Below are 12616 nucleotides of genomic sequence, written 5' to 3'. Positions count from 1 at the left end.
ATTTCATTTATCTTTTCAACTGTTGTAATGTTAATAATTAGTTGCCATGGTAGCGTTTGAATGACTGATATTTGTGCTTCTAGTGCTATACCGATGCGAGATTGGCGGGGGGAGGGTGCAGAGGTGGGGGTGGGTCGGGCAGGGCGTCAAGTTTAAGTGCCATTGGATGTGGTTGACCCATGGGGGCGAACGGGGAGGGAGCTGTGCCTCCCTAAGTGGGAGGGGTATTGGAAGAAGATAATTTTAGATTGTTTATTAAGTTATTGTGTTTATAGTTTAGAGATTGCAACAGTTTTGGTAAAATCTCGTATAATGGGTTTTTAACTTCAATAATATTGTTAAGGTTTGAATTTTTGTTGTAATATAGTGATCTGTAATAGTGAAATGATTACCTGCTTCTTTCATATGAGAGCTCATAGCTGAAAATTTGTTGTGTTTGGAGGCATTATAATGTTCTAAGTATCTAGTGTGAAAGCTGCGGCCAGTTTGTCCAATGTACGAGGCGCCACATTGGGTGCAAGTGAGTCTGTAAATGCCTGAACCTGAGTAACTGTTATTATTTGAATTGACTGTGTGTGATTGAAAAATAATTTTAGGTTGGTGGTATTTGTTCTAAAGGCTATGCAAGTGTTTTGGTTTTTTAGGGGGTTCGAAATTTGGTAAATGTCTGGATTGTTGTAAGTGAAAGTAATAAAATTAGATTTTTTGGGTCTGTCAAGGATGAGGTTAGTTGTTAATGTGAGTTTTATTTTGTTGATTAAATTGTTAATAGTTCCTGGTTTATACCCATTAATTTTTGCCAAATCTTTTATGTAATAGAGTTCATCTTTTAGGTTTTTGGGTGATAGAGGGTTTTTTAAGGCTCTGTAAATTAAACTATGAAAGGTAGCTAGTTTATGGGATTTTGGATGTAATGAAGTATTTTTTACTGTTAATGCAGTGTGGGTTGGTTTTCTGTAAATTTGGAAGTCAAAGTTATCATTATTACGTGTTACTGTGATGTCTAGGAAATTTAAGGATTTATTGATTTCATCTTCCTTGGTGAATTTTATATTTTTGTCTAGGTTGTTAAGGAAATTTAAAATATTATCGCTGTTATTGAGTTCTTTATTAATAATTGCAAAAGTGTCATCTACATATCTGAGCCAAAGGCTGATACATTTTATATTTGTTGATATTTTATGATGTTCTAAGGAATCTAAGTATATGTCGGCTAAGATGCCAGATAAGGGGTCTCCCGTAGCTAGACCATCCTGATGGTAAATTATATCATTAAAAGTAAAATAATTATTTTTTAACACAAAGTTTAGGATTCTTAAGAAATCTTCTATTTCAAGCTTGCTAAGTTTACTACTATGTTTACTGTGGTTGTCTTTGATGATGTTTACTGTTTCTTTGGTTGGTACATTAGAGTACATATTAGTAATGTCAAAAAAGCACATTATGTGGTTGGGTTGTAAGGAGAATTTTGTTAAAATATCGCAAAAGTCTACTGAATTCTTTAAAGGGAATTTATTATTAAAATTGTAATGTTTTTTTGAGAAAATTGTGGATATATTTAGATGTTTTATAAGTTGGGCTGTTTCTGCAATTGATTATTGGACGTATGGGAGTATCTTTTTTGCATAATTTTGGTAATGCTCTGGCTGTGGGAATAATAGGGTTCATAAGGATTAGATTTTGTTGTTCTTGCTCATTGAGTAAAAATGTAGCATTTTTTAACAGTGTTTTTAAATATCGCTGGAGTCTTATTGTGGGATCTTTTTTGACTCCTTACGCCATCTCCAGAAAAAGGCACTATATTTACCAAATTTTATTTCAGCGCAGCAATTTACGTATTCTTTTTGAACTTTTAACTAACCACTTGTACCACATCTTAAAAACAGAGACATTCGTAAAGATCTACAATAAGGATCGATTATAAGACTTTGTCATAAGAGTACTTATAACTACTATATTCTACTTGCTAGTCATTTTATACACATTTGTACCTCTTTTTTAGGTATAAGAACAATCAGGATCCTGATCTACCTTTCTTTCAGGTATGAGATTTTTAGGCTGATGATGCCCTCATTATGGGTGAAACATGTTCCTATATCTAATATGTTAAGAATTATTTCTTAAATTTAAATAAAAATTTCTTATGTATTGAACAGGTGGAATTTATAATCTAGTATTATTATTTGACTATAAGTACGTTTCAATACGGACCATAACATGAGATTTATAACATGTAATAAGTGGTATGTTCCGAGCTGTCAGCGGAGAGATGGCGTGGAATGACGTTAGTAGACGAATGAGTTTGAGTGGTGTCTTTAAAAGTAGGAAAGATCACAATATGAAGATAACGTTGGAATTCAAGAGGAAAAATTGGGGCAAATATTCATTTATAGGAAGGGGAGTTAGGGATTGGAATAAGTTGCCAAGGGAGATGTTCAATAAATATTCAATTTCTTTGAAATCATTTATTGATTCACTGACATTTTCAGTTGTTGGCATCTGTTTTTGATGTGCAGGGATGACCAGAACGAAACCATGTTAAAGGGTTCTCTTCTCTTCCTCCAGCTATGATTTCCATTTTCTTATCTCCTTCTTCCTCCGAGCAGTCATCCTCATTATAAAGTTTTTCAAAATACTTTGCCATCACCCTCTGAAGGCCCTTTTTGTCATGTACTATGGATCCATCTTCTCTCTCTAATGCCTTGATTTTTTCTTGATTTATTATTTTCGATTTTATTACTCTGTATAATAGTTTCAGATTTGCTCGACTATCTTGCTCAGTTTTGTTGGTAAACTCTCCCCAACATTTCTTCTTGTCTTCCTTGATACTCCTCTTTGCTTGCAGTTTCAATCTTTTCTATTCCACATGTAACCTTTCTATCTTATTCTCATCCCTCTGGTTTGTTTTTTGCTTTTCCTTATCCATTTCTTTCTTCATCTTGTACCATTTTTTATTTTGTTTGTCCACCACCGTGTCTCCTTTCCCTTAACCTTTGCTTTTGTTTTCCCGCATACCTCAGTTACTGCTTCCACAAATGTCTGCCTTATATTGTCCCACTCTTCTTCTCCACTTCGTATTTCCGTGCTAGGCAACTTCCTTTTTATACAATCTTGGAATGCTTTTATCCTCCTCCTCCAATTCCCAAATCCTGATCTTTGGTTTCTTCTTCAGTACAATTACAGGGATATTTACTTGTTTTAGTTTCACAATTAATAATCTATGATCACTCTCCATACTTTCACTGGGGATTATCTTTGTATTCATATGGTATCCAATTCCTGTAAGCCTATGAAATGTTATTTTATGAACATCTTTGTTGGTGATTCTTTAAAGAAGTTTAAAAGTCATTCCATAAGACACCTAAAAATAATTTTTAGTCCATTTAAAAGTTGAAAAACACACATTGGCAGAAAAGGCAACCTATCTTCTCCTGTACAATCATGGTAAAGCAGGTATTAACAACAAATTGTTGAATTATAATAGCTTTTTATCAAATTAACGCAGAACCGCAGCTGAGGCAATAAAAGAGTGGCTGCCTGAAACCCTTTCACTGTGGCGTGACGCAAGCAAATGGGATAATACCAATATAATGGTCCATTATTTCCAGCTAACTCATTCCTGGTTGCCAGCGTTTCGCCCTCGTGTGCTAGGTTGGGCTCATCACTTGGTACGTGGCACACCTACCAAGACGCTGGCTTGCTCCACTCTCCATTCCGCAGTTGGCTGCTGACATGCAGAGTTTTAGAGTATTTTATTTTATTTGTTATGCATATTCGGTGAAATGCCTATGACTATACTTGTAGCACTTCTCATCCTGCTCGCAGGGAAGAGTTGCAATACTCGTGTTAAAAAACTTAAAACACTGTCCACTAAACTTTTCACTCCGGAATTAGCCGCATCAAACTTAAGTTTCTTCGGATTCAGGTTCTACTTTTTCCAATGTACTTTTCTGCTCGGTGGTTCAGGCACTTGATCTTCATTCGAATCATCGAAGTAGCTGACCCTTTAGATGATGAAGCAGTAACTGGACTAGTAAACTTGCCTGAAGTAGAAGGTGTGATAGGGGTCGTTCCATCACTAGATTTAGATGACAAATCACTATCATCGTCATCATCTTCAAAGTCACTACCCAGTACGAGGGCAAGAGTTTCCTCCGTCGTCAGGCCTTTCACAATTTCAAAGCGATCGAAAGCTACGTCAAGAAGCACAAGCACGTCAGCACAGGGCAGCAACTAGTAGCATACCGGACACATTGCTTTTGTCTTCAAACTGGTTACTCCTGTCATCTGGTGACTCCCAAGACATCCACGAGAGACCTCCAAGGCCGAACTTCCACAGCAGTCGACCGTCTATGAGGCATGGGCCCAGCACGACTGCTACAGCAGTCAACTGGAGTGAAAGGGTTAAAAGTACTGACCCATGTCACTAAAGGAAATGCTGGAACTACCTGCCTTAATTTTCAACACATTTCTGGCATCATCTTATGGAACTACCCGTCACTCTTATTAGTTCTTCACGTTTCGTCTGAGTTTGGAATCAATTTCTCAGTCATGCTCTTCATTCAGAATCCATCCACTAAATCTAATCCTACATACAGGATCACCCGGTTTAAGTTCTGGCACCAGAGTGCTTTTATAGGGTTTTAACTTCACTTCGTAGCTCTTTGTGTGGAACTATGTGAAAATCCTATTTGCTGAGAAAGATGACGAAGAGATAGGAGAATTTTTCAGGCATTGTCCAATGTCTTCAAAATTTTCTTCTTTGGGCACTTTACGCCGCCTTCTTCGCTTCTCATTAATATTTCCAATTTCACAAATTTTTCTAACTAATCTTATGTATCATGCAACAACTTGGAACATGTGGGTATTTCTCTTGAAATCTCCTAACAGCACCAGCGGATTCTGCACAAACATACAGATCACAGATAAAAACTCGATGTGGAATAGAATAATTAGGCCTATTATTATTTTCCATTTCTCACTTCACTTCGCACACTGAAACACGTTGCGAGACAATGCCAGACCGGTAGTCTTCACACGCTCTCCTCCCTTCTGGGCATCTGTCACTCCTGGCCGCCGGTATGGTTTCAAGATAATTGGATGACCCAATATTTAATAATGTATTTTTATAACTAATTGTGATTTTTTTTCCTTTCTTTCCTAGGTTTTGGGACCTGGTAAGACTATGGATTTTCCAAATGGAACAACTGCTTTCTGTTCTCCTTTGGCAAAACTTCTGTTTCGGATTGAAGGTGTGAAATCCGTGTTCTTTGGACCAGACTTCATCACAGTAACAAAGGTGAATATTTGTTCAAATGTCTTGCTAAACAGACCATGCAGTCAGGAGATATATTAGTAGGGTTCGAATTTCTGTGAAAATGGAATCCAGAATAAGCAAACACAAACAAAATCACGTGGGATTATTGGCACAAAATATGTGAAAAACACTTGGAGAACTGCTAAAACAATTTTAATATGAGCAAAAATCTGCTTTTTCTTATATTTTTTTGTTAAGTATGACTTAATTATAAAATATAGTCAAATATTTATTTTTATTATCAATAGAAACTCTTATCATGCTCTCAAAAGGTAGAAATATGTTTATTTTAACTCAATGAGTGTTACGCCCGTCTATAGACGGTGCATGAGAACTTGAATTTTTTTTTAGCTTTGCGGTCCACCCTTGTGTGCCGATTCGAACTCATGCATGTTCTGCCATCTGTTGGGCATTACGTAGAACTAATTGATCACAGCTTATAGCTTCGGGTAGTAACTTACAGAGCTTTTTGTAGACGTCTGTAGAGCTCATCTGTGATGTAAACAAGCATGGTGAAACAACAAGCTAGTTGCTTCCGCGGCAATATTGTTGTTTGTTTTTTTTTTTTGCTAGGGGCTTTACGTCGCACCGACACAAATAGGTCTTATGGCGACGATGGGATAGGAAAGGCCTAGGAGTTGGAAGGAAGTGGCCGTGGTCTTAAGGTACAGCCCCAGCATTTGCCTGGTGTGAAAATGGGAAACCACGGAAAACCATCTTCAGGGGTGCCGATAGTGGGATTCGAACCTACTATCTCCCGGATGCAAGCTCACAGCCTCTCTACGCGCACTGCCAACTCGCCCGGTATGGCGGCAATGGTATTTGGGTTCAAAGAATCTTTCAGTTGTTAACCACAGTGAAAAGTGATGATGAAGATGATGATTTTAATGAATTCTTAAGCGATTTGGAAAGTGAGAGTGATAATATTAGCGTGCTGAAAATATTGTAAGTGAGAAAGAAAAAGAACCTCCTTCTAAACGAAACAGTGAGTTCAAAAGCTATTTGATCACTATTTTCATGGTGGACGGATGACTTTCCTCCACCAGACTTACAAGTAACTGTGACAGACTCTGGTAGCCAAGTAGTGTTTAATGACAACCCCAAAATCATTGCTTTTTTAAAAACTTTTGTGCCAGTGGAGTTGGTGCACATGATTGTTGATGAAACAAATCAGTATCACAAACAACTGGTGGAAAACATTGAGCTGTCACCACATTCCAGGTTTAGAAAGTATTTTATAAGGAGTTACATGTGTTATTTGCGTATAAATTTTAGGAAATCATTTTATTTTGGGCTCTTTACTTTGTATAAAGATGATATACGTGTGGGCACAAAAAGTGTAATTTTGTTGTTGAACATAAGTGTAGGATTTTCCACTTGCATTTATATTTATAAAGAATGAACATTTTGTAAACATTTTAAGCTAATCACCCCACTGGTGAGTTAATAATTGAGGCTTCTACAAAAAAATGTTACATATGAATGAAACAACTCAGTCAACTAGGAACTCAGCACTTCAAGTTAAGTTTGTACAGTGACCAGGATGAAAATATGACGTCGTAGAAACCCAAGCCGTACGTGTTTAAGTTAAGTTGCAGAATAATGATGCACAAATGATTGTTTCTGTATATATATAAAAGTTACTACATATCTGATTAATTTTAGATAGTAGGTTGGCATTGGAAATTAACTGTAGAGTAGTCATTTCATGCAAAAGTACAGGGAAGACAACGTAAAAAGAAGCAAATCTCATCCTAAGAAGACCTAGCAAAAGGTCACTGCTCTCACCAGGAAACTATTCTCTTATCGTTTCTACTGTCTGGCTGCAAACCTGAGTGCTCAGTGTCTAGCAGCGACACAGCATGACTTGCTGTACCGGCACTCAAACCCTGCACGGCTCTGACCGTTGTTGAACACCACTCGGGTACAGCAGAGGGGCTTCCTGCTGTCCGAGGGGGGAGGACTGATACGTGCACGAGTGAATGCAAAATCTCACCATACACATGCAAAAAGCTCTGCAAATTATTCACATTTCGCCAGCCTGCGAGATTTCTTTCGGATGAACTCATGAGATGTGATAAGAGGAATGTGCACTGTACTTTAATTGAGAAGTTGAATTGAATCAGTGATAGTTTAATGAAAATAACATTAAAACAAAGAAAGTAATTTAAAGACAATTTTTGAAAGGAGAATTCTGTTGTCATACGTGCCTTATATAATATTAGAAATTAAGAACCATTGATAGATCATCAGAAGTGAATGTTAAACTGCTGCTACTTTTGTTGTTCAGACCATTCACAGAATTGGGATGGAGTCCATGACTTCATCAATGATGATAACATTGAAGAAGATATTTTAAGTAAAAAATGACACTTCATCTGTGAAATGGCACTTAAAGCCCTGCATGCGAACCCAAAACGTGACTTGGTGTGGGTTATTAATAGTGATAACCAACCAGTTATTCAAGCAAAGCTCTTTTCTGGCTCTCAACTTTTCATATGGAACTTCAGTTATGAACTTGAGATGGTTGTTGTACATATTGCATATACCGTATCTCCTCGTCTATTAGACCCCCCCCTGGCTTTTAGAGACGAAGAAAATGAAAAAATAAATCTTGCATATAAGACCCCCAACGTAATTCGTCAGAGAACGATTCCGCTTCGAAGCGGGTACAAGTCTTATTGCAGCTCTGATGACATCGCACAAATTTGTGAATAGTTTCGTCTGTACGACCTACGCAATGAAAATGCGTCGTGGTACATCTGTGTTTCGTAGTTAAGAAATGTCCGCCTACTGCAGCTCTGATGACGTTGCACAAATAGGTGTTCGATCAGTCGTGCTATATGACAGTGTTTTGTAGTTAATGATGTCCGCCAGCACAATTAGTTGCTGTTCTCGGGAGTCTGACTTTGATTCCTGGTACCGTACTGCCAGAGATTTACGAATGGCAGGAAGGTTGATATGCGGTAAAAGCGGAACATGTAACTCCCCTCCACTGGGGGTGTGTCTTAAAAGAGCTGTACCACCTCGGGATGAGGAAATGAGTTTACTTTAGTTGAGAAATATTCACGGTTGTTGCTATTTATACACCAGGCGAGATCATTAACAAAGTGGTAGTTTTAAAATTCATAACTCAGGCCAATATAGGTATATATTTGGAGAGAAGTAAGTTTAAAATGTGATAAAAGCTATCCAGTTAAAACGATTGTTTTACTCGCCAACGTACCTAACAAATAATAATAATATTATGTCCCCACGTATTGTAAACAATTTTCGGAGACGCCAAACAAAACATACTAGGGTATTTGTTAATTAAAAAAAGAGACAACGAACGTACGGAATTAAACATTATGATAATAAAACGCATCGCCGCCACACCTGTAGATACCCATAAATGCGGTAGATTTTCCTGTTATTTATTTTTATTCTTTCCGTCCAGGAACTTTTGGCAATATCAGGGCGATAATATAACTAACCTAAACAATGTGGTCTGTCTTATCTGATGGACAGCTGTTTACATAAATCCTGATGTGATGAATGTATTATATTATATATTATATTATTATATTAATAATAATAATAATAATAATAATAATAATAATAATAATAATAATAATAATAATATGCGAAAAAGACCAGAAAACTGATCACGCAAAGCTCACTTAGAAGTTGTGCATTTCCTTCTTTGCCAGGCAGCCTTCAGTTTTTCTCTCATCGTGGTTCTTCGTTCTTCTGTCCACTTAGCTCCTGTCTTCTTCTTGTGGTTTCTCTCTGACTCTACTTCCCACTTGTTGATTTTCGTTCTGTAGCAGGTTTGGTTAGCGATGTCGGCCACTTTGATTCCTGATTTTTCCAGGTCTTGGCGGATTTCCATTGTCCACCTATTTGTTTTGATGTTTTCTGTTGCCTCAAGTAAGATTCTCGTCAGTCTGTTTTCTGGAAGGCGTTTGATGTGTCCGTAGAATTTCAGGCGTCTTTTTCTGATGTCGGCTGCAAGGTTTGAGAGCTCCTCGGTTTTTGAACGAGATTGCAGTCTATATCCTTCGTTAGTCAGTTTTGGGCCGAGAATTTTTCTGATGATTTTACGTTCTTCGAGTACTGTTTTCCTGTGGAGATCCAGTGTTTCACTTGCGTATAGTATTTCAGGTTTGATCACAGTATTGTAATGTCGAATTTTGGTGACGATCGAAAGGCATTTTTTGTTGTAAATATTTTGCGTTCGGCCGAGGGCTCTCTTCATTTTCTTGATGCGGACCTCGAGGGCCTTCTGTTCTTTTCCTGTTGGTACTATAATTTCTCCAAGATATCGAAACTCAGTTACTTTTTCGATTGTGCCAAATTTCGTGTTCAAATTCTGGAGGCTGCAGTGGTTGCACATGACCTTGGTTTTTGAGAAGGAGATTTGTAGGCCGAATTTTTCTGAGCATTTCTTGAGGGTTTCGATTTGGCTGATTGCCCGTTGTTCGTTTGTTGCAAGGATCGCGAGATCATCTGCGAAAGCGAGACAGAGATTTTTACATGTTTTCTTGTCATACTTAATGGTTGCCAATTTCCTTGAGCTTTTAGAGCTTGTTCCCATTCTCTCATGATTTTGTCCAGGGCTATGTTAAAGAGTAGTGGGGAAAGTCCATCTCCTTGTCGGACACCGGTTTTTATCTGAAATTTTTCAGATATGTTTTCCATGAATTTTACTTGGGAGGTTGTGTTGGTGAGAGTTAGTCTGATGATTTTTTGAGTCTCATTGTCCAGTCCGTACTCACTCAGTGTATGGAAGAAGGATTGCCGGTCAATGGAGTCGTATGCTTTCTGGAAGTCCACTAAGGTGCAGATTGTGGGTTGTTTTCTTGTTTGTCGTAGTTTCAAGATGGTTTTCAGGTTGAGGATCTGTGGGGCATGAAGCCCGCTTGGTATTCGCCTATGAGTCATTCTAGTTGTTCCTGTGTTCTTTGGAGGAGGACTGCAGAGAGGATTTTGTATGTGACTTGCACCAGGGAAATTCCCCTGTAATTGTTCACATCTGTTCGGTCACCTTTTTTGTGATGTGGAACGAGGAGGGCGTTTGTCCAATTTTCTGGTAGTTTTTCCGTTGTCCAAATTTCTTGTATGATTTGTGTGAGTTCTTGGAGAGAATTCTTTCCTAGATGTTTAAGAAGCTCTGCTACGATGCCGTCATCTCCAGATGCCTTATTGTTTTTCAGTCGTATGTGTTGGTGTATTTCCTCTTGTGTAGGTGGGGATGAGTCTGGGTTTGGGTTCAGGTGGGATTTAAGTGGAAACCTTTTCGTTGGTTCTGGGCAGTTGAGTAGTGACTCGAAGTATCTTGCGAGTTCCTTGGTGTTTTTGTCATCTGTGAGTGCCGTTTTTCCGTTTTGTTTTTTGAAGCAGAGGTTCTTGGGCGTGTACCCATTTAATCTGTTGCAGAAGACGCTGTAAAAATCTCTGGTGTTGTAGTTGCAGAAGTCCTGTTCGGCCGACTTCAGTTGGTCCTCCAGGTATTTCCTCTTGGTTTGTCTGATGAGTTTAGAAGTCTGTCTGCGGACTTCGCGGAATTTTTCTTCTGGCCTCCAGGTATTTCCTCTTGGTTTGTCTGATGAGTTTAGAGGTCTGTCTGCGGACTTCGCGGAATTTTTCTTCGTTTTCAGGTGTACGGTTGCTGATGAACTTCTGGTATGCGTTTTTTCTATTCAATATGGCTTGGTCACGTTCGGTGTTCCAAAACGGGTGTCTGCTCTTTTTCTGTAGAGGGATTTGCTCTGATGCACTCTTCATGATTTTGTCGTGGAATTCATTCCAAGTTTTGGGTGAGATTTTTTCCCACGTTTTCTTGAGATTTGATGTTTTTATTTGTGCTGTGTCCAATTTTTTGTTTGCCTTGGATTTCTGGTAGAAGCGTTTTGGGGTAAATTTCACTTTGATTCTTGTTAGATGATGGTCCGAGTCTATGTTGGCTCCTCTGCGGACTTGAACGTTGTGTACTTCTTTTTTTGCTGGGAAGGAGATGGCGGCATGATCGATCTGGTGTTTGACGCAGCAGGTGTTGGGTGATTCCCATGTGAAGAGCTTATTGGGGTTTTTCCGTAGGGATGTTGACATGATTTTCAGGTCTTGTTGTTGACAGAGCTTGATGAGGCATTTGCCATTTTTGTTGGTCTTTTCGTGTGCTGAGAATCTTCCTGCGGTTTTTCTGTAGCACTTTTCTTTACCAATTTTACCGTTGAAATCACCGAGGAGAATGATGGTGTCTTTTTCAGGTATTTTGATGAGTGTGGTTTCAAGTTTGTTCCAGAAGTTTTCTGTTTGTTTCTGATCTTTGCAGTCGTTGGTGGGTGCATGGGCATTTACAAAGATGTAGTGGTGATTTGCACAGCGAAGTCGTAAGGTCATTAGTCTGTTGTTTATGGGTATGATCTCTTGTACAGAGTTCACGATCTTTTTTGTGTACGAAAAAGGCCATGCCTAACATTGGTGTGGCTTTTCCTACTGTTCGTGTAGTTTTGCTCTTGAAAATGCGGTAGTTACCATATTCTGACGTCTCCGACTCAGTAAGTCTGGTCTCTTGTACGGCGAGTAGCTGGATTTTTTGCTGATCTAATTCTGATGTTAATCTGAGAAGTTTGCCTACTTGTAGGAGTGTGTTTATGTTTAGCATGCCGATGTAGAAGGGCGTTTTAGTGGGAAGTTTGCCAGAGAGCTCTGACTCTCTCTTTCGTGTCAGCCCGGCTCCTCCAGAATCTTAGTGGCCGGTTGCCGCCTTCGTTTTCAGTTGGTGGGTGGATTGGCTACCACCTGGAGTAATGTTGTTCTTACTTGCAGGAATCATGGTGTGCTTGTTCTCAAGCGATTGGGTTGATCCTGGGGGATTGGAGTACATTCAGGTGGGTGAGTTCCTGAAGGTTTTCTGAGGCAGCCGCTCCAACTCGGAGTACAGATGCTGACCAGTTGCCGCACCAAATAGGTGAACAGACGCTACTGGATTTATTATTATCCTATGCCGTTGGCCATCTAGTGGCTCTTCCGCCTTTAGGGGCAGTTTCCCACCCCAAGGGCAAGAGAGTGCCCTGAACCTCTACCCGCTCGTCCGCCCTCTGAAGAGGCCGTTGGCACTTGGTAGAGGAGGACCACTTATACCGGTGGTCACTCGGTTTTGTGGACGCAGTTTAACATCATGCCCGGGACATTATTATTATTATTATTATTATTATTATTATTATTATTATTATTATTATTATTATTATTACTGTTATTATTATTATTCCAAAAAATGGCTTTCATGGCTGCAGGTCTAAAAATCACAGGAAT

General features: G+C 38.8%; 1 protein-coding gene across 1 annotated transcript in view; it reads left to right on the top strand.

The window, feature by feature from the left end:
• LOC136883010 (NFU1 iron-sulfur cluster scaffold homolog, mitochondrial) overlaps window positions 1-12616 on the top strand; it is a 57168-nt gene that overhangs the window by 18481 nt on the left and 26071 nt on the right. The window contains exon 3 of the mRNA XM_067155166.2: window positions 5165-5299. Coding sequence (XP_067011267.1) covers window positions 5165-5299 — 135 coding nt within the window. The remainder of the gene's footprint in view (window positions 1-5164; window positions 5300-12616) is intronic.

The sequence above is a fragment of the Anabrus simplex genome, chromosome 1 (genome assembly GCF_040414725.1).
Source record: "Anabrus simplex isolate iqAnaSimp1 chromosome 1, ASM4041472v1, whole genome shotgun sequence".
Classification (NCBI taxonomy): Eukaryota; Metazoa; Arthropoda; class Insecta; order Orthoptera; family Tettigoniidae; genus Anabrus; species Anabrus simplex.
This window is presented reverse-complemented; position numbering and strand designations above follow the sequence as displayed.